This window comes from Aethalodelphis obliquidens, unplaced genomic scaffold (assembly GCF_003676395.1).
Source record: "Aethalodelphis obliquidens isolate GAN/ISIS:26980383/991018 unplaced genomic scaffold, ASM367639v1 scaffold2, whole genome shotgun sequence".
NCBI lineage: Eukaryota > Metazoa > Chordata > Mammalia > Artiodactyla > Delphinidae > Aethalodelphis > Aethalodelphis obliquidens.
Window position 1 is genome coordinate 58333949 of NW_020837946.1, and position 23576 is coordinate 58357524.

At 34.5% G+C, this 23576-nt stretch overlaps 1 protein-coding gene across 3 annotated transcripts in view; it reads left to right on the plus strand.

The window, feature by feature from the left end:
* The window catches only part of OLA1 (Obg like ATPase 1), a 167950-nt gene that overhangs the window by 114137 nt on the left and 30237 nt on the right, over positions 1 to 23576 (plus strand). For all 3 annotated transcript variants that reach the window (XM_027128093.1, XM_027128077.1, XM_027128087.1), the window contains 2 exons: positions 7270 to 7350; positions 7652 to 7749. In XM_027128093.1, coding sequence (XP_026983894.1) covers positions 7270 to 7350; positions 7652 to 7749 — 179 coding nt within the window. The remainder of the gene's footprint in view (positions 1 to 7269; positions 7351 to 7651; positions 7750 to 23576) is intronic.

The window sequence follows — 23576 nt, forward strand, 5'->3', positions numbered from 1 at the left end:
CGTGAAAGAACATATTTGCAGTATCTAATAAAGAACTTGTCTACAGAATATGCAAAGAACTATAAATAAGAACAAGGCAGCCCGATAGAAAAATAGGCAAAAGACTTGAACAAGTACTTCATAAGAGATGAAATCCCCCAGTAATCATTAGGGAAATGCAAATTCAAACTATGAGATACTACACACTTACCATTAAGAAAACTGACAGTACTGAGTGTTGGAGGAAATGTGAAGCAAATGGAATTCTCAGATAGTGTCGATGGGAGTGTAAATTAGTACATCTGCTTTTGAAAACTGACCAGCAGTGTATATGAAGTTTGAGTAAATATGTGACCTGAGACTGGCGCAATTCCAGTCTTAGGTATATACTCAAGAGAAATGCATACATAAACTTACTGAAGTACATGTATAAGACTGTTTATAGAAGCTTTATTTGTAATAGTTTTAAAGTATAAACAACCTCAGTGTCTACCAATAGTAGAATAGGCAAATTGAGGTATATTCCTACAGTGGAATATTACATGGCAAAGAAAGAACACACTATGACTATATCTAACAACGTGGATGAATTTCACGAACAATGTTGAATGAAAGAAGCTGGACACAACAATACGTATTTTATGAATCTATTTCCATAAATTTCAATAACGGGCTAATTTGTAGTGTAAAAAAGCCAGGATAGTGCTTATCTCTGGAGGGGAGTGGCACATTGTGACTGCATTACTGGTAATATTCTGTGTGTTGATCAGGTGGTAGTTACATGCATATGTTGATTCTGTGATACTTCATCAAGCTGTACACTTATGTATGTTACACTGAGTATATGCTATACTTCAGTATAACCCCTTTTCAAGTTTGACCTTCAAACCACTGATTATATTCTGCCATATCAGGTGAATCTCCAATTTGGATTTTTATTTTCCGGCTTTGATTTTGCTTCCTTAAAAATCTGTCTTAGTTCATCAACTCTCTTGACATCTCATCCATTTTTTTCTAACCTCACTCTGTTCTCTATTTATGACCTCATGCTCTTGTTTCATAGGCGTTCTTTTAGCATTCTGCCAAGTATGCCAAATAATTGAGAGAGTGGTGTGTGTGTGTGTGTGTGTGTGTATGATCATTTTCCTCTTCCTTTATGACTCTCCTTATTCAGTAGCCTTTTTATTAAAATCAGATTTGTGGGCTTTTCCTCTTCCCTTTGTCCTTCCTTGAACATGGCGAAATCCATTCAGACTTATTTATAGAAATCATAGGGACAGTTGCCTTCTTCTTAGTAATAGTCAAATCCTCCGCTGAGATCTATACCTCAGAAATAAATGGGTGTCCATCCCGGTTGCCACTTTATAGCCGATGGGCTAGGAACATTGCTGTTTTAAGTTTCCACTGTTTACTTCAGTGAATCACATAACTGAAAACCAACAACTGCCAATATACATTCTAACAGGTGATTGCTAGAATTAACCGATCATTTTAATTCTTAGAGGACATTTCCCCCCCACCCTACCACACATACTCGCTCAGCCATCAGAGCATTGCTGCCAGGTGTCTTAGTTTGCTTCTGTGTTGCCTGACTCTTTTCTGGAAGTTTTAGTCACTGAAGTATGTAGAAAGATGGTAGTCAGTGATCACTACTCTGGTCTCCATAAACAGCAGCATTCATCTAGTAGAGAAACAAATGCTTAATATTCTGATTCAGGCAGATATTTAATTTCAACTTAGAATGCAATGGAGGTCTGTTTCATGAGTGAAAGTGTAGTTAGGATTTTCCTCTATTTGGGTTGTTTAAAGGGGGTATTTGGTTGGAGCAGGTGGAAGCTGTATTAGTGGACTTCTAACCAGACTATTTTGAGCTGGAGGCCTTGCCCGCCATTCTTTTGGTCTGAGTGCATTGTTGGCTGTGTGTGTTAAAGCCACCCAACCAGCATAGGTCAGCTCATCTGAGTGTTAACTTCAGGTATTAGGGTAGTGGGTTTGGCTAGAGAGAAGTACCAGGCTTGGAAGCTATCATTATTGCAGAGTAAGAGTGATAAACTGCCAAGCCTATCCAGTTAGCCACCAAATTTTAGGATTACAGATGGTGGGCAGAGGATAGATGAAGTCCTCCCTTCCCCCTCACCCTGTGAATATACCTTTATTTTTTTTCCTATCTTAAAGATGATATTTATTGGTTAAAAATAAATAAAACAGCATTGTATTTTTAAAAAAGAAGGCAGAAAGGGAAAGTCACTCTGGGATCCAATCTTCCTGATTTCTGTTGCTACCAATTTGTTAAGGCATCTATCCAGTTTCATTTTATGAGTACATTTATTTATATGTATTATATATAGTTTCAGAACCACAAATGGAATCACGTTGTGCATTCTGCCATAAATAATAATACTTAATATCTATGGAATATTTACTGTGTACCTGGAACTGTGGCGATTACTTTACATGTATTTTCTCATTTAATCCTCACAATCACCGTATATTGAATTGGAGTTACTGTCCCAATTTTACAGAGGCAAACTTAGGTTAAGTAGCTGCCCCAAAGTTACACAGCTACAAAGTGATAGAGCCAGGGCTTGAGCCCAAATCTGTTTGACAACAAAATCCATATTCTTAACTTTTTTCCATTGTTTTGAACCTGCTTTTTTTACTTAGCAATGTATCTTGGACATTTTCCTATGCAAATATATATACAGATATGTCTTGTCTTAATGGATAAAAACTGTTCTGTTGTATGGATGTCCCATAATTTATTAACGAATCTCCAGTTTATGGGTTTTTAGGTTGCTTCTAATCTATACCTCTCTTCTTGTGCTAGTATCACACTGTTCCAATTACTGTAGCAGCTTTATGATTTATTTAAATATATAGTAAAGCAAGCTACATATTTTTCTCTCTAAACATATTTAACTCTCAAGTAATTCATTCTTTTAGGATAATGATATATTTAATTTGTAATGTTTTCCAACAACCCTGTTATGATTTTAACTGTAATTGTGTTAGATAAACATTATAGTGGCTAGAATTTTTATCAGCACGGTTTTGATAAGAATAGATGAATTTTGAGTGCAGAGTCTGGCTGAAGCAGGTTTTAGGTCAGTGTTTCTGGACCTCAAGTATGGGAGTCCATGAACCTAGAACATATACTTAAATTGGCTGTCGTTGGAGCATTTGGGTATTGCCATGGAGTCACATAACCATGGTTCTCGGATTTTTGGATCGTGAATCCTTTTTAAAAGCATTTGGAAGATATGTGCCATTATCCCTCAAATGCACATAAACATAGAACTTTACATACAATTTCAGGGTATTAGGAAACTCCTGAAATCCATTTATGGATCATGGATTAATAATTTCTGCTGTGGGAACTAGAAAATACCAAAATAGAGAAGTCAAGTAGTCTTAGAAAGTCTATATGGGTTATATAACATAACGAGGTTATGTTAGTGTTTGCAAAGAAAATATTATTTTTGTGGTTCATGGATTGACAATCAGATATTTTACCCACATAGAAAGAATATAGAATTTTCCTATTGACCTTGGAATGAGAATGAGGACTTTGAATAACAGCCTTGGGAATGCCTAGGCTAAACAGGAGTAATTAGAAAGGCAGTAAGGAAGACAGGCCAGGGTGATTGGACAGAGCGTGAATTTCCAAGTCACTTAGACCTGAATTTGAATCTCAGCTCTGCCCCTTACTGGCAATAGGAATTTAGGCAAATCATACATCCTCTCTGAGTCTAAATACATTATAGCTGCTGTTAACAACAACAGTAATAAAATATATCAAGAACATAGAGCATTTCTAAAGGTTAAATGTGAGGCTATCATCAATAAGAGTCACGGCAGAAGAGCAAAGTATTCAAGGTGAGTTTGGATTAAGTTTTTTTGGAGTTTAAAGGTAGTTGTTCAGCAAAAGCTAGTCCTTATAGAATGTTAAGGCTAGAAGCCTGAATTGAGATTTCACTGAGAGCCAGTATTGTTGGTAACCGTCAGAAATTTGAAGAAAAGGACTAATAAACAATTATTCCAGTTGGAGAAGATGTGTGCTTTAAAGGAGTACTCAAGAGACTATATTGGCATTATTGTAGATCACTAGTATTTAATCTTTCAACAATCATAAAAACAATGACAAAACTCATATTTATCGAGAGCTTACTCTGTGCCAAGAACTATGCTAAACACCTTATATGCATTATCTCTTTTGATCTTTACAACAACCCGCAGGAGGTAGATAGCATCATTATCTGCATTTTATTAATGAACTAATAGGTCATAGACCTGGTAAGTGGTGGATCTAGGATTTATTCCCACATTTAAACATAAAGTGGTTACTTCAAGTTAGATACTCATGTTGTTGCAATATAACCAAAAAAGTTCAACTGACCAGGAATTTTTGCACAGTCTTCATCATGTACAGAATTTATTTTGGAAATGAGGAATTTGTTAAAGTTATCAGAACAGTCCTCCTCCTACATCTGTATTTCTATATAACGATGTTACTAAAGACACAAAATTCTAAAGTAACTTCTGATGCATCAAGCATTAGTGTTTCTATTTTATGCTTTTATTGTATTCTAATTCGTTAAAAGTAGGTTAAGTTACGTAATAGGTTGTTTTTTCAGTTAACCAAATTCAATTAAATGGAATATTGTTCTAACTATAATTATTAATATATATGTTTATATATACAAGCATAGGAAAAGTTCAGTCAATCCATTAAGTAGTTTATACAAATAAGTCCAAATGTTTTCTTTCATTTGATCAACAGTTTTTCAGGTAAGGAACGTAGCATCTTTAATTTTGCTAAAACTAAATATTTTTACTTTATGTAAGAAAGACAGCACTTTGCAGCTATACCATATAATGATCATTTACATAAGGTAATCTTATCTGAAAGCAATCTATTTTTGATTTGTCTTAAGTAAAACTGGCATCTTAATAATCTAAGGTGTCTTTTCTTGGCTTTTAAATCTTTTGTAGGGATAATTAAGAGAGTACTGAGTATAAAATAAAATATTTTAAGTTTTAAAATATTTTTACTTTAAACTGTTTAAAAACTTGGTTATCTTTAAATTTTTCTAAAAGGATTTGAATGTGGCTTTAGTGAATATACTTCTTTAGAACTTTAATTATGAATTAATTCTCTTTACCTAAAATTTGAGTGCTCCTAATTTGTAATATAATATGGTGGTGTGAAGGGGGAAAGAAACTAACGCCTAAAAGATTTTGTGATAGGATCTCTATTTCTGAAGTGGTGCTTTAGTGAATTTAAAATGAAACTGAAATACTGAAATTCCTTCACTAGCAATCAGCATTTATTGAGGCCCTTTGGTTTTGTGAAAATGTTTATAGTTAAAAGTATTTTATACTTTTTATATGATTAAGATTTAATTTCCTTCCTTATTTTTGGTTTGGCTTTCCTTTGTCTATTTTCTTTTCTTTTTTTAATTGAAAAAAACTAGTGGAACCAAATGTAAGATGGTACCACTGTTTTCTCCTTCTTTTGTATAATCTTGTTGCGTGTCTCCACATAAGCTGTTCTGGCCTCTCATCATAGTAACCAGCTGGGCCATTTCACCTGCTGGAGCCATTAAAGAGGACTCTCTCCCCCTAGATTAATCCCCTCCGACATTAGTTTTTTGCACTGACAACTGGAGCAGGCATTCAGAATTTGCAGGTGGCCAGTGTGACGCACATAATTGCCTACAATTTTAGGCAATGAATAAAAATGGTCTACATTACTTGTCAAAGGTTGTATATGCAGTGCCAAGTGAGATCTATGGGAAGCCTTTTAGGGTTTAAAGAACAGTTAATAGCAAGGCTGCACAGGGCTTTTTTAATCATAATGCATTTGTAATATAGCACTTTGATCTTCTCCTTGTAGGAAATGGTGTTACATTAGCCACTTTTAAACATTTATGAGTGAAATAGAAGAGTAAAAGTGATTATTCTTAAGCAGACCATGTTAGATTTCATTAAAAGTTTTCGGCTTGCCCCTTCCTTGTTGAAGTCTGTGGGAAGTCCTTTTCCTGGAGGGTTTCAAATCAGGATCTAAGGATATAGGGCTTTTTCCTTATTTTTCCTGTTGGTAACAGCAAGATTTGGAAGGAAGGTATACTAAATACTGAGGTAATTTAACAAGTGGATATTTATAGAAGACTAATGATTTATGATAAAGTAAAATACATCAATGAAAATCTAAGAAATCTGTTACTAATAATTGTGTATTACAATAAATTTTGAGAAATGCATATTTAAAACATACCCATAAGTTATCTTTAACAACAACAACAACAAAAAACAGATGACTCTCAAACGCACTTCTTCTGGAAGAGCTAAGTTTGACCTTTCAGACCCAAGAGCCTTTTATTAACACCTGCCTGTAAGGAGAACCTTGCCACACGCAGCTTTTAGATTCAGAACCACAAAACTGATGAGGAAAGGCTTGAAGGGTTCAGTTTGTGTCACTTGCTGTTTGCCGTTTCCATTTCACAGATGATTAATCTTTCTGTGAAGAAAGGCCAGAGAAACAAAGCACATTGGGCTCTTCCTGCAGTTACTCCTTCTGAATGCACACTAGCTTGCTAACTAAAAGGCCTTTAGATTTCCAGCAGAGAGAGATGTTCTGAAAGTGAATGCAGCTGGTTGGAGGTCACCAGTGCAGGGCTCTTGCCATTGTGTAATGGAGGCTTTGGCAGGTTGGGGGGGGTGGGTTGGAGCAGGGACAGGAGAAGTGGGCAGGGAGAAGGTGTCAGCAAAAAATTAATTCAAAATAAAAAGGGTTTTGGTCAGTTGATTTAATATTTTGGAGGGTAGATCATCAATAATAGGCTCAATTTCATCTATTTTGTTTTCCTTTTTAAGGAAAAAATTATAATTCAGTCTTTCTCCAGTGTTTCCCCCCCCCCCCCCCCCGTTTCCTAACAGCATGTTTATCTTGCAGTTTACATCACTAGATAATGTTGAGATATTATTAACTCTTGTAGTCTTTGGTATGTTTTAATGGTTTGAAATTTTTAAGATTGTTACTAATTTTGCTAGTATTCCACATTTCATATGGTAAAATTTTAATGCCACATTAATGTTTCATTTCGTATTTCATATTTTAATGAGATATTGAAAATAATTATCTGTGTAACTTAGTTCTTTCATAAAAAAGTTGCCTTTATTTTTATAGTCAACTTTTAATTGAGGGTTTGAAAACTTTTAATTTTAATATTTAGTATGTAAATGCTTAGTATTCATCTTGTATTTACTTTTTTTCTCAATTGTGTATAGGACATAATGTGCAAAGTCAAATCCTGGGTTATAGATCAAAAGAAACCTGTTCGCTTCTGTCATGATTGGAATGACAAAGAGGTAAATTATAAATATGATGCAATCTATTATTACCTTTGCTTCGATTTCTTAGAGAACAAAATTGTCATTATTTTACACTTATTATTATATCTAGTTAGACTTCATTTCTCTCAATGATTTCTTATTCCCAGGCTTGTTATTTTTTCTTTTCCCCTACTCCTGATATTTTGTGACAACTAATCTTTTAGAAACAAGAATTATAAAAATGGCTTCTTGTTTAAATAGTTTTCTTTCAAGTTCTTTAGTGACTTAATATTTACTCAACTTTTAAAAAGGACTCTTTTTCTATCTCCCACTTTAGATTGAAGTGTTGAATAAACACTTATTTCTGACTTCAAAACCAATGGTCTACTTGGTTAATCTTTCTGAAAAAGACTACATTAGAAAGAAAAACAAATGGTAAGTTTTTTTTCTCCCCAGATGTACCCCGACATATCATATCTGATCACACACAAACACACATACATATGTACTTACTGCTATGTTTGATTTAAAATTTTTCTCATTATTAAAAAGTTTAAAATGGATGAGAAAGCTTTGCCTAGTGTTAACATTCCGAGGTGAATCTTCTAATGATTTACACTGAGAGAACTTAAGAGGAAAATAAAAGGAATTACATTAGGCAATATTGAATTATACATATTTAATTATCAAATTTATTGAATAGACATTAATATTTCCTTTGCAAAATGAGAATAAATCTACTTACAGCAATAAAACTTTCTAAACTAGGAAATTCTAGCTTTGCTGATTTTATATGTGACTTTAAAATATCTACTTGGAATTGTAGCTGGGCATAAGTTTTAAAATCCAGATTGAATACTTAAAAAACATTTTTTTTTTTCCGGTACGCGGGCCTCTCACCGTCGCAGCCCCTCCCATTGCGGAGCACAGGCTCCGGATGCGCAGGCCCAGTGGCCATGGCCCACGGGCCCAGCCGCTCCGCGACATGTGGGATCCTCCCGGACCGGGGCACGAACCCATGTCCCCCGCACCGGCAGGCGGACTCCCAACCACTGCGCCACCAGGGCAGCCCTTAAAAAACACTTTTTTAATTTAAAAAAAAGGTATGGTGGAGGGAAAGACCAGGTATTTGTTTCAAAATACTTTAAAATACACAAAGGTAAAAACTATGCCTTCATGTATTGATTGTCATTTTTGACATGTAACCAAAATGTGCCAGGTTTCCTTTAATTCACTAGTAACTTCAAAAAATCATATGTTTATGTAACATAAGGGCATGTACACATTTGGCATGGTACTCACTGGACCCTCAGTATTTTATACTGTTAAGTCATACAAACAAACCAAAACTATCCAAAGTAAAATATCTGAATTCTCCTAAAATATATTTTCATTTGTTTTCCCCTGTACTTCATTAAGTACTTAGATGCACATGGTTTCAATTTTCCATTAAAAATTCTCATTTCCATATGATATCAAAGAGTAAGAAGCTTTAAACTGAAAAATAAACATTCATAGACTGGAAGCCAAAACAATAATTAATGTCAGATGGTTAACTCCAATAAATCATTAGAATAAATTCTGTGAAATTACTGCAACTAAAAATGCCCTGTTGATATTACTATAAGACATTTTGTGTTCCTGATAGGAAACTGAATTTGGCCTCTTAATTTGTAATGTTCTAGAAAGCATGAACCTAACATGAAAATTCAGTTCTGACTGGTCAGTGTCTTCTAGTAGATAATTAACTTTAAAATAAACAGTTCTGTCTTGTTTCTTATATAAAATTCTTATAAATTTTGTGATTGATATGTTAAAAATTGTTACCTTTGGGAAGGAATTTTAAATATATTATTTGACTTCAGTTAATAAATCTCATTGTAGTGTGAATGGTAAGGTTTCCCAGGGCTCCGTGAAACAATAACAGACATCAAAGTTTACATGAAAAGGGATGAGTCAGTTTCCTTGCCCAAAGGAGCTTCTCACACCTGTATTAGGATGATTACAGGTAGAACTCCCTGGCTCTAATTGTACAGTAAATACTATTTCCCAGACCCTAATGGTAGACAGACTGCTTGGGAGACGCCAGTCTGTGATTTAGCTGTCGCCAGACACCCCATGTTTTTTGTGAGACCAGTGGTGATGATGACATGGTTATAGCCAATTGAAAGTAAACTCTTGTCTAAATAGCACATTTTAATTTATAAAAATGTAGAGGTATGGATGATCCTATTTATAAAATCAAATTTTAGATTTTATGTATGACTGATGATCTGGTTTGGGGTAGTGTGTATGTTTGGTGGGGGTGGGGGGAGTCAGATCTTGTGGAAGTTAGTGTAATTGTAGCTGAAAGATCAAAGACTGGGTAACTGAGTGATGTTCCAGAAGAGAATTTACCACATAGCCATTTTCTGTACAGTTTCTGCCGCCTGCTGTTCCTATTTTCCCTCAAGCTAGCCATTGACTACCCCCTGTGCATCCCTGCTCGTAAAAAATGATTGAGGAAGTATTTGTCATGTATTTATGAGTGGGAAACATTGTGTGATAGGGAATGGCATCTACTGGAGCCAGAAAGATTGCCATTCTCCTTTCATTCAGCCACTCTGCTCCAGCTTTAAATCTGTTTATGCAACATAGCCTTTGTATTAAAGTGCAGAATAAATTTTTATTATGAAGGATATGAACACTAGGTTTTCATCACTTATAACATTGCAAGCAGATGTAAATAGTTAAAATATATTTTAATTACTAAATCCTTTAAATTTGTGTTAGCATCTTGTTTTTTGGTAATGTTTATATCTCAGCTCCATTTGCATAAGTTGCTCCTTTAGCAAAAGAAAAAGGTTTTGTTTTTTAAGGTTATTATGTAATGTTACTGTAGCAGATTAAGACTGATGCAGGAAGTAGTAATAAATATTTTCATGGGTCTTTTAGATCTAGAAAGCTATTTTAAATGGTCAGGAAAGAGGAGGAGGAGTTTGTGATTCTGGCCACAAGAGGAAGACAAATATATTTTAGGGGGTCACCATTTCAGAAGTAATGAACGTTTTAATTACTAAAGTTCACTTTAAATTTAAATGGAAACATGTTAATTTTTAAGTCCTAGAAAATAAGGAAGCATTTTGAAAGACAGGTCTATTGTGTTACTGAGTAGGTGTATTGACCTTTTTGAAAGATGTAAAAACCGGAATGGTTCCAAGCATCTACTCACTGGTTTTAACAATGTTGAATTAGTCATTTCATTGATTTATGATTAAGACCTAGCCCCTGAAGAGAAGCTAATAACATGGCAGCCGGGTTAGTTACAGTTGTGTTGTGATTAGATGACAGTAATCAAGATGTTGTAAGGGGAATCCACAGAAATTTTTTTTATTATTATATATTGTTGTTCTTTGAATGAATAAAACTATGCAGAAATGGTTGTGTTGTCGCCGTCGTCATCTCTGGCAGATGTCAATGATTTTTGAACACTTGAGGATTTCATATTTTAAACATGATCAGTTACTTATAACTAAGATCCTATTACATGTAGTATTAATTTTCGTTTGAGATCGCCTAATGAGTCATGGTGTCAAGCAGGTATAGGACATTAGACCTGCCAAACTGTTGCTTAATTAGGGGTGTAAATTTCAATCTTTGCACCTTTGCTGCTCTGTGAGTAGTATATCCTATCCAATTATGAAATTGGTAGAACTAATTTTGTACACCTACATAGCTTCCAATTTTGTTTCTTTTTTGTGTTCTCTTGTCCCCATCCTTCTTAAAACTGTTGATAAAGGATAATTTTATTTTGTTGTTTATTATACTACATATTCATATTCAACTGAAAAGTATAACTAAAATTTAAGACATTCAGACTTCTTGTATGCATGTGTGTGTGTGTGTGTGTGTGTGTGTGTGTGTATGTGTGTGTAAAACATGTATTTGCATATGCCCTGGTGGGCTTGTGGTCACTGAACATTATTCTCTAATATTATATAAGAGTCAATTAACCTGAGTGTTGAAATTGATTCAAGATAGGTAGACAAGTAGTTGCAGTCTTTTAAGCTGTTTTGTAATCAAGGGCAATGTGTCGGGTTCACTAAATGAATTTTAAATAGAAAAATGTTTTATTCATTCATATTTTACTATGATTCTGTCTGCCCTACCCCAACTTTTCTGTTTTTGTTAGTTTTCCACATAATTTGTACATAACAATTAAATGTAGTTTGGTGGTACTGTATATTGTATACCTGGCTAGGGGGAAAATCATGGAATAAGCCCAATATATTCTTGATATCTTGAACTGTATATAAGAATTACAGATACTATATCTCAGCAACTATTACAAAAGGGAAGTGTGAACATTTTTTGCATATAATTTTTAATGCATGTATATATAATATAAAATTATATTTATATATGTTATATACTATTCAGGAAAAAAGTACCTTTCAGGTATACAGTGATAGTTTGAGCTATAATATCGATCGGTTCTTAGGCTTTCTTGTGCAAGCGCATCATATATTCACAATAAGTATAGATGTTGACACATAAGCATACTTTACACATCTACTATAATTATTGCTATTCCTATAGGAGTAGAAGTATTTAGTTGATTGGCAACACTCCCCAGAGGTAATGTTGAGTGATCATCTGCCATACTGTGAGACTTAGGTTTTATTTTCTTGTTTACAGTTGGAGGTCTGACAGAAATTGTTCTACCTAACTCATCCTTGGACATTGTTCTCCACAACACATGTTATGTAGCAGCACATTTCCATTACGTCTTATCAATAGGAGCAGTATTCACTATTATAGGTGACTTCACCAATTTCTATCATTCACTGATTTCCATTATTTTCAGGCTATACACTTAACTCAACGTGAGCAAAAGTCCACTTCACAATTATATTTGTAGAAGGTTAATATAACCTTCTTCCCACAGCATTTTCTTGGCCTTTCAGGAATGCCATGATGTATTCTGTAAAACTACTATAAGAAGTCATCAATTTCTGACAAGATTATTCATTGAAGCTAGAAATTTAACACAGATAATGCTGCTTTGAAAAAAATCACATTGTTATACATTCGATTTACTCGAAACAAATAAAATGCGAATGATTAATTATTCTTAAATAAATTATTCATTTTAGTTCAGAAAGCTTCCCAAGTAGATTTGAAATTAGGTTCAATTCATATAAAGTTTTCAGGAACATACACTAGTATATAAAGCAAGATTCACATGTATAAGGTTTTTTTTAAATGTTTCACTTTATCATCCACTAGTCTGGCAAAGTAAAAGCCCTGAAATATCCATGCAGTGTTTCTTTGGGATTATAATTTCTGTTTTTTTTAAAAATCACTTGTGGTTCTTATGGTTTGGGGGGAATGTTGTGTCAGCTTCATCTTGAAGTACCTAACATTATGAAGGCTGTGAGAAAACATTTTTTATTGTAAGTGTGTTCCTACCTTCTTGAAATCACAATGTAATGTTGGTAAGTTTGTTTTAACATGTGAGGAGTTTTTTAGCTGAATTAAATTTTAAAAGCTATAATTTGTAACTTTTAGTGGAGATTGCTTTATGAGGACTAGTGTTTATTTGCTTCTTTACCAGATATAAAAGGGTGATAGAACAAGTTAAGGATATTCTGGAAGCCTAAACTGAGCGATTCTTTTTTTAGTATGAGATTGATTAAATTGGTAAATCCTATACAAAATATTCTTTTGTTTTTTTAAAATAAATTTATTTATTTTTGCTGTGTTGGGTCTTCGTTTCTGTGCGAGGGCTTTCTCTAGTTGTGGTGAGCGGGGGCCACTCTTCATCGCGGTGCGCGGGCCTCTCACTATCGCGGCCTCTGTTGTTGCGGAGCACAGGCTCCATATGTGCAGGCTCAGCAGTTGTGGCTCACGGGCCTAGTTACTCTGCGGCATGTGGGATCTTCCCAGACCAGGGCTCGAACCCATGTCCCCTGCATTGGCAGGCAGATTCTCAACCACTGCACCACCAGGGAAGCCCCAAAATATTCTTAATTTTACTGAAGTAAGTTGTAAATGAATTCAAAAAGAAAAAATTTTCTTAAGACCCCTTCTCTGTTTTATAGTTTCTTATTTTTGCTATTGGATAATTATCAATTATTTACTTTTTAATTTGTATTATGACAAAGCTTTGAAACAGTACCATATGCACTATGAATTAGGATTTCAATAATTTCTGGTGAATGGATTTTGTGGAATTGAATATTTCTTAATTTCTCTGGCCAAAATCTTGAGAGTGAAAAAAAATATACTAAAGCAAGACAATCTTTTTATTACAAAAGATGGAAGGCTGAAAGAAGTGGGAGGGAAAAGACCTTTGGCCATTCAGGAATCTTTATTTGAATGTCCTTTAGCATTTGTATATGTATGTACATGTAATAATACTTGTGTACTTTTCTGGTTTCATTAAGTGGTTTTTGGTTACTCTTTCAGCAATTTCATAATTCCTGTCAAGAGATGTTAGTGCCCTAGAGCACGTAGTCATAATGAAACCAAATCACACCTCTGATTCCATGTTTGAAAAAGATAATTATAGGGCTTCCCTGGTGGCGCAGTGGTTAAGAATCTGCCTGCTAATGCAGGGGACGCGGGTTCGAGCCCTGGTCCAGGAAGATCCCACATGCCACAGAGCAACTAAGCCCATGTGCCACAACTACTGAGCCTGAGCTCTAGAGCCTGCGAGCCACAACTACTGAGCCCACATGCTGCAGCTACTAAAGCCCATGTGCCTAGAGCCCATGCTCCGCAACAAGAGAAGCCACTGCAATGAGAAGCCCGCACATCACAAGGAAGAATATCCCCTGCTCGCCACAATTAGAGAAAGCCCGTGTGCAGCAACAAAGACCCAATGCAGCCAAAAATAAAAATAAGTAAATAAATAAAATTTTTAAAAAGATAATTATGGAAGAAAGCACATCTTTTTATATGGATATAATGCTATTGACCCACCATATTAGGCATGTTAGGAATTTCCCCTGGCCTATTTGCCTTTTTGCCCAATACAGTTTATAGGCAATAGTTTCTCTTTGCAAGATCGTTCACTGAATTTGAGAAAGTGATACTGTACTTTTGGGAGTCAGTTGTTATCTTCATTAGCACCATCTGTTGACTTACTAATTTATGAGCAATATAATTTATGAGATGTGTCAGGACTTTCATCTTTTTTAAAGTGGCTGAAGAATTTCACTGCATATAATAGGGAGAAGTTTTACAAATTTTCTTCTAGCTTTAAGAGCCTAAAGCTCTTTCACAAAAAACAAGTGTTCCCTAGGATTCTTTCATGAAATTAAAACATATATCCCCATACATGCACACACATATATAACCGAGGAAATGAAAGACAAACTTTGGCATACAGCTATATAATGTTCCTCAAATCATGAGTGATTCATGTACACAGAGAGTTTCTCTGCCTCTCTACCCGACTCACTTTGCTGAATACTTCAAGGTCTATTAATATTCTTAAAAATCTGTGTCCCAGAGGTTAAGGACTGTTGAGTCAGATTTTGTTTCTAAAACTATGTGTTGAGATGAACTACACTCATAAAATGGGAGTTTTGAGTAGTAGTTGGTATAGATAGAGGCGACTGTTCAAGCCCAGAAATCTTAGGACTGTTGGTGATGAGAGGTAGGGCAGGGCCTTGTGAAGGCTGAAGAATGGAGTCTAACTGTAGTATATGCGATCTCAATAACAGTGTTTTCCTGGGAGAAGGCTGTAGAAAAGGAAAGGAGAAAGTGCCATTTGGGGCAATTTCAATGTTTTGCCTAATATCTCCTGCTTATGCAGGATAGGAGAGGAGTATTATTTTCTGTGCCCCTGTCTTCTGTGGTCTCTCCTGTTCCCCAGTCACTAGATCTACCTTTGGAGATACTACTGTAGTTCAACTACATTATAAGTTAAATAGACTTCTGAAGGCTAGACCAAAATGCTGGATACCGTTGATAACATTGATTCTGTAAGGAAAGTGAATTCTAAGAAACTTAGAGCATATAGTCTATTTGTAAATTAGGTAGTGTATGTTATCAGGAAGTTTGATGTATTAAGAATACAGCTACTTTAGAATTTGAAATGCTAGTTTTGTGGTCCTTATTTGCTGCTAACTAGTTCTTCAACCTCAGGCAAATTATATAGCCATTCATGTATTGAAGACAGTTCATCAGAATGTTCACATAAAATGTGTTCTGTATAAACAATATTTCTGAAATTTAATTAACATAACTCAAAAAGAATACAGTAATAGAAAAAGGACTTGGTAAGTCTTCTAAGTGTATCTTTGGGATACATTCCCTTGGTTTTTCTTTCCATTATATCGATAAAGAAACAAAATGTATCATGTATATGTTTACAGCTATAATTCTATGCTTTGAAACAGTTGTCATCCAAAACAAAAACAAACTGAGAACCATCTCTATTGCACAGTGGCGGTAGCGATAAAACTCCCATGATATCACCATCTTCCATAGGACTCTGCCCTCATCTCTCTCTCAGGTTAGGCCCTGTGACTTCATCATTTGAAGCTTAGAGGATTTTATTGTCACTCCTGGGCTTCCATTAGAGTAAATCATTCTTTAACTGTTATGATAGCATAATTTTTTTTTTAAAATGGTGTTTATTCTTTAAAGCCTTTTAAAACAGTTCCATTGTATCACAGCTTCTCTATTTCTGAATGTTTATATGTGTGCTGGGGATGAGGCAGTGAAGGTTAATAAAGAATTAAAGGAGATCATCTCTAAGGTTCCCTTCTAGTGCTAGAATTTTATGATTTTAGTGAATTATAGCAAATTCACAATGAAAAGATGCCCATGCAAATGTCTAGTACCTTCTCAACCCTCATATGTAGGTTTGTCATGGTAAGATGTTTTTGTGACCGTGGGACAATCCAGAGCATTCCTGAGGTTGGCAGATACATAATTCATGAGCAACTTTTCTGGACTGAATTGAAGATAAGACCTGGTCTTTCCCCCTCCTCTCATTCCTACTCCCATATCTCTACCCCTTGAAAATAAGTCTTTTCTGGATCTTACCATGCTCTTATCTTCCTCATAGTAGCTATTGCTCTGTCTAGAATGAGAACAAAGTGGAAATAAAACTTATTTGTAGAATTGGCATATCTATATTTGAAGGTAGTTACATTACTCAAAATATTACATTTCCTTATTCTAAATTGACCTAGAAAGCATTTCCCCATCAAAAACATTTGATTATAAAACACCCTCAAAAGCTTACTTAATCCACCATGTAGTAAAAATAGTACAGTTTGGGTGAGACATATTTTGGTATCTGTGACCATTTTTATTACCAGTTTTAAAATTCTGCTAAAAAATATGTTTCAAAATAACTGACTTAGGAACTCTGAGTACACCCCTGTCTATAAATTTGGGGCTGCACATTGGTACCTGGTTCAGTCTTTTTAATGCTTATTATCAAGAAGACAATTAACTTCATAAAAACTGTCAATATGAATATAAATTTCAAGTTTATGTATTCTTATGAAGACTGTGAGTTCAGTGAAGAGATAGGTACTATGCTTCCTTTTTCCTTTTCTAAGCAAATAAACATTGAGACTGATTAAAAAAAGCCTTTGCCCCCATAAGGGTTATAGTCTCATGGAATAATAGACAACCAACAAACAAATATTTAATATAATGTCAAGAAATGATTAGGATCACTTTGCTGTACATCTGAAACTAACACAACGTTGTTAATCAACTATGTTCCAATATAAAATAAAAATTCTTTAAAAAGAAAAAAAAAGAAATAGATTACCTCAGTGGCTTAACTTATATCACTATTTCACTTGATCATTTTTATTTCCTCGTCTATGTTTATGATACCATCAGTATACTAGTCTCATCTTTGAAGTCTCAGCATTAATATTTAAGATTTGTACTTCTTTTTCTTTAAAATTAAATATTAACTCTTGGTAAACTTTTTTCATAATATTTCTCACATTTTAATATATTTTTTTCCATTTCCTTTGCCACAGCCCTCTTTATTGTGTATAATTTTATTGCTGAAAGACTATCACTCTATCTTCTTTTTTCAAATAAACCTAGCATATAGCATAATGCATAATTAGCATTTAGTTAGCTGCCAGAGGATATTTGTTGAATGAATAATGTGCTGGTGACGTTTAAAAGCCAGATATAAAATTCTGGCAGAAAATTAGGCTGCCAGAATTTTATATCTGGCTTTTAAAGTGTATCTTTTGGAAATTTTACCTTTCTCATTTTAAACATAAAAATAATAACTATCTTCCTCATAAAGTTGGTATGACTGTTATATGAATTGATACACTTGATCACTTAGGGTAGTAATTGGTACATAGTAAATTCCCAAAAAACATTTTCGATTTTTACAAATGAATGAAAGAATAAATGCATGAATAAAATAAATAAATAAATAAAGCAGGGTAGGAGGGTGCTATTTTAGTTAGGGTGGTCAGGAAAGGCCTTTAAGAAGCAAGGGAGTGCACCATGAGAGAGGGAGGATCTGAGGAAAGCTTAGTCCAGGGAGAGGGAACAGCAAATGCAAAGGCAAATGTGATGGAACATCGAAAAAGAATATAAAATGTGAAGACAACCACTTGAAAAGAGCTAATAAGTTTTTATTCAAATACATTGCAATTAAAAAGCATATTAAACCATCCTAAATGTGTTCAAGTAAAATTTGCAATTATATAGATTTATTTTGAATTTCATCTGCCCCACACTACTACTCGTAAATCACTTCTTTTAAAAGTCCCTTGATGTATGCCCTCAAATAAGTAGATTGAACTTTACTAAGAATAATAACAACCAACATTTATCAAAACGTCACAGTGTTTCAACTTAGGTTACTTCATTGGATCCTCAGACAAATCTCGAGATGGCCTCCATGACACTATTATTTGGCCTCGAATTGAATTTTTACTAAAATGAAGCATTTTCATAGTTGAATTAAGAGATCTGCATTTTAGTTTAGGAATGTGTTCAGCTAGCAGAGAGATAAATAAGATTGTGTTTCCATTAATACAGATACAAAGGTGCCTTTTTAGTACTTTAAGTATTTGTCATTAATATCAAGGGAGTACTCATCAATATTCCTAGGTGATTGTCAACATTTTCCTTAGAAATTCTCTAAAAAGAACAGTCTGTGGAAATTATCTTTGGGTTTAGTCCATTTTGAAATGTAAAAGGAAAAGATCGAATAACATCTGTCTGTTGGTAATTGTTTTTTAGCTTTTTTTTTTTTTAAGTGATGTTTCATTTTTTCCCAAAGAGCATATCTGGATGTTGGAAACATGAAGGTCACTGGTAGTTTTCATACATAATTTATACTTAAAATTGTTACCTTTTAAATTGTGCCATTTTTCTTTTCTCTGTCCTGCCCCCACCCTCCCATTAAGTGACAGTGACTTAGCTTTTCATGTACCAAACCCAAAGACATACATAGTAAACCATCATTTATTATTGAGTTCCTGCTGTGTGCCAGGCATCCTTTAGAGGTTAGAAATTGGTGAGATGTTAATAGAAGAATAGATGAAACATGAAAAATTTAAGGATATTTATGAAACATAGATATTATCATGCCCATTTTACAGATAAGACAATTGGAGAGATTCAGAACGTGCCCAAGTTCTTGTAGTAGTAGAAGAAATAGACCCATTTGACTTGAATGTTTGTGCCAGTTCCACACGACACTGCAAGATATATTTGTGAATCTTCAGAGATCTTTGAAAATATTGCTTTAATTAACTTTGTGTTCTGCTATGTTTTATCTCAGGAAATAACATCTCCACCAAATTGTTTAGGGTTTTAGTTAATAAAAGGAAACAGTTCTCAAGATGACAACTATCTGCTCTTCTTAGGATAATAAGTTTTTTGCTGCTGCCATTTTTCTCTTACCTTGTAGTTTTGTTAACTATATGATACTGTTACAGCAAAATATTTTAGTACCTGCTTTAGCATCCATTTTTAAACATATTAATACCATATATGAAAATTTTGGTGGAGAAAATACAACTGTTCTCATTGAAGCCAATATAAAAATTGCATCAAGTTGCCAAGTCTAAAATAATACTACAGACTAGACCTCAGAAAACAGCTATAACTACAGATCAGTTTTTATATATTAATATGATAAGCAAAATTTTCCTTTTTTCTTTCTTCTAGCATACCATACAGTTTGTTAAGAACAATTCTTCACTGCTGGGGTAAGGAAGTTGGTGTGTAAATGAACAGGGAAATGAGAGAATATCATGAAATAGAACAACAACGGATAATTTATGTGCCTAAAGTGTTGTTGTTACGTTAGTCGTAGTCAGCAGCAGTCAACATGTACTGAACACTTAACTATATGCATTACATTTAAGACTCCTACCAACCTTATAGAGTAGTAAGTACTATTAGTATTTTAAAGAAGTCAAAGCAAGTATAGAGAGACTGAGGAACTTAGCCAAGAATGGTGCCAAGCTTCAAACCTGAGCAGTTTATGTCCAGAGTTCTCGTTCTTTACTACTGCGCCATGATGTCTCAGCATTGGTGCACTGGTGATGTTGGAAAGGTAGACAAGGCCTGAGAAATAGATCACATACTTGCCACATTCCCTATCACTATACTTTTCATTTAGACATAGTTCATGCACTATAAAATTTGAGACTAAAATTTCACTATAACCTGATTAGAGAATGCTAACTGAAGGTAATATAAAATTTTTACCTGAAACCTTATCTTTATTATCATGGACTTACCTCTGTACCAATTTAATAACCCTTTGTCGGGTCAATAATTAAAATAGTTTATATATTTTTACGTGGAAAATACATGTTATCAATTCTTTTTCAAGATAAGTACATTCTTCTACCACTTGGTTTTGTTTGTGTGTTTGTTTTTAACCACATACTGATTTGTTCTGTTTTCTTGCATTTTCAGTTACTTGGATGTGTTTTTGAGACCTTTCTGGGAGTAGGGAATTGTGCATGTATGTGCATGTGTATGTATCTCTTTTATTAGCTGAAGTGCATGCAGGTAATTTGTATAATATTCCGTTCAGATGCTTCACTAACACATAGCAATATAATTGAAAGAACATTGTATATGCATATTCATATGTATGTATGTATATGTACACATAGATCCAAGTCTTGGGCAGAATAATGACTACTGTTTGTTCAACACCTATTATATGCCAGACTTTGGGGCACTTACATATGTTGTCTCATTTGGTTTAATCCTCACAACAAGGCAAATATCTACCCAAATATCTGTCTTTCTCTCAAGCTCATGAAAGTATAAAACATCTTATTGCATTTATAGCATGCTTTTCATGAAACAAAAAGTGCAAAAAAGAGTTGTCTATGTTGGTTGTATCCTGGTAAACATTACACAGAAACCCCTACCAGCTAGAGAGCAAACATTTATGCAGTGTTTTTATATAAGCAGGACTCAAGATAGTTTGGTTGGCTTCCTTATAGCCCTTGTTTCCTCACCTGTGAAACAGAAGAGTAATAACTTTCTTACAGAATAATGAGGGTTAAATAAAATATTTTACATATATTAAGTGAAATTATTCTGTGGTAGATAGGTCCATTTGTCTTGGAATTTAATTCTCATAATTTGATGAAAACGTAAATATGATAGATCTATAGTTAATTAGTGTCTGGCAATTGTAATTGCACAATAAATTCTCTTAACTAATTTGAGTCCTGCTTACATAAACCACTGCAATTATGTTTGCTTTCCAACAAGCACGCTTTTCTGTAATTTTCACTGGTATACAACCAGCATAGCTCTTTTTTTGCACTTTGGTTGCATGAAAAACATGCTATAAATGCAGTAAAATGTTTTATACTTTTCTCTCGTGAGCTCAAGTTAAAACAAGTCTTTAAAACATTTTGTTAACCTGTTAATTCTCAAGAAATAAAGGATAGCAACTTGCCATTTTCTTCTATCTCTCCTAATTATACATATTTTTATTTTTTATAATATTGTAATGTTCTGCCTTCTGAAATTTACAAGGATAAGGTCACTTGCATTTCTCTTCCTTTCACTGTATTTTTGTTTCCTCTCTGCTTCCCCTACCAAAAAAAAATTTTTTTTAAGTTTGTGATCCAGTTAGAAGTCTATTTAGAAATATAAGTACCAGACTTCATATTTGTAGAGATTTTACTGTTTCATGAACACTTTTAAATGGAACAGTAGCAGTTAGAAAATCTTGCTGTGTTTCTCCTGTCATTAATCAAGACTAATCCCTATACCTTGCCATCTCTACCCAAATGGATTTTTCCTTAGTCTTGTCAGCAGGTATGTTGTAACACGTACGTAGCTAAGAAAATCAGTGGTTTACCAGACAGTTCAGGTAGATGTAGACTGAAAAAGAACAATTTATAATAATGTTTTTATTATTTAAAAGTATTTTTTTTGTGAGTCTTTTAAAATAAATATCGTATGGAATAGTTTGCATGGGATATTTCTTGCATTGTAGAACTTTACTTCAGGCCAAATCTGAGACAAAAGAGAAAAAGAGACCAAAAGAGAATACCAACAATTTGTTTCCTTTCCTATATTCAGAGGTAAACATCTTAGTTGTCTAGATCTCTTGAAATTAGTACTTTTAAAAGCTTTTAATTGGGCTTCCCTGGTGGCGCAGTGGTTGAGAGTCCGCCTGCCGAAGCAGGGGGCACACGTATGTGCCCCGGTCCGGGAAGATCCCACATGCCGCGGAGTGGCTGGGCCCGTGAGCCATGGCCGCTGAGCCTGCGCGTCCGCAGCCTGTGCTCCGCAACGGGAGAGGCCACAGCAGTGAGAGGCCCGCGTACCGCAAAAAAAAAAAAAAGCTTTTAATTGTTACTAGAATAAATAGTTCAAGTCGTTATTTGGTTAAAGTTTAATGATTAAATATGATTAAGTAATTATGTTTCTACAGTTACCCATTTCGTGATTATGATATATGATGAGACATTATTTTAAATCTATTATTAAGTGAAATTTGTATTGGTGGCCAAGTATAAGGTTTAATGTGACTTGGTATTACTTAGAAATTTTGGCTGTATAGTTTAAAGACCACCAAATTACTTTGCGAAATTCTTAACAGCTTTACCATCTTGGAGAACCAAAACAAAAGAAAAAGCAGTGCCTATTAAGTATTCTTAGCTATATGCATGGGAATGTATGTGAGTGTGCTTCAGCTTAATAATGAGTTTCTTATTATGTATCATTTATAGGATTTTTTTTTGTAAAATATTTACTAGTTATATATTTGCTGTCTTATGGTTATTTCAGTGCCCTATTGACATCAAGGGTTACTGATTGTTGTATTAGTAGTTCCTGACAAATAGAAATTATTTGATATGCTAAGCCATTTCTGACAGAAGTTACAAAGTTTTGACAAACACGTATGGCACAGCAAGTGTCCAATTCTAAAGAGTAAAATAAATGCAAACCACCATTACGGTGAACACAAACAGCCTGAAAGCAAGTTATCAGTAAGCAAATAATTGTTGAACTGTTATGAATGGAATAGGATGTTGAAATAGGGCATGATTGGCTGATGTTACATATGTCCTTGATTACCTTCCCTGTGCTTTTATCCTAATAAGTGACATTCTTTGTATTCCCTTGGATGGCTAGACAGTCTGACACTGAAGAAGAATAAATATTGCATGTGGTACACATTAAGCTGTCATCCAAGACAGCATTTATAAAAAGTAACTGGAGAAATTCATAAGAAATTCTGTACTGCTACAGTTTCCTGGCTCCAGTCATAATTGTCAAAGTTCTTGACACATTCAGGTCTTCAGAAATGATTTAGGTTTACAGTGGCTTGGTGTATGAATAATTATTATGGATTTGTGTTCCCATATTGCCTTAGGATGTTAATGTTAGTTACCCAAATGTTATATTTTACAGTAATTCTTTTTTAAGGGAACTTTATTATTTTTATTTATTTATTTTTGGCTGCATTGGGTCTTCATTGCTGCACAGGCTTTCTCTAGTTGTGGCGAGCGGGGGCTACTCTTCTTTGTGGTGCGTGGGCTTCTCATTGTGGTGGCTTCTCTTGTTGCGGAGCGTGGGCTTCGGTAGTTGTGGCTCGCGGACTTTAGAGCGCAGGCCCGGTAGTTGTGGCACTAGGGCTTAGTTGCTCCGTGGCATGTGGCATCTTCCCGGACCAGGGCTCGAACCCGTGTCCCCTGCACTGGCAGGCAGATTCTTAACCACTGCACCACCAGGGAAGCCCATACGGTAATTTTTATTTTAAGAAATGT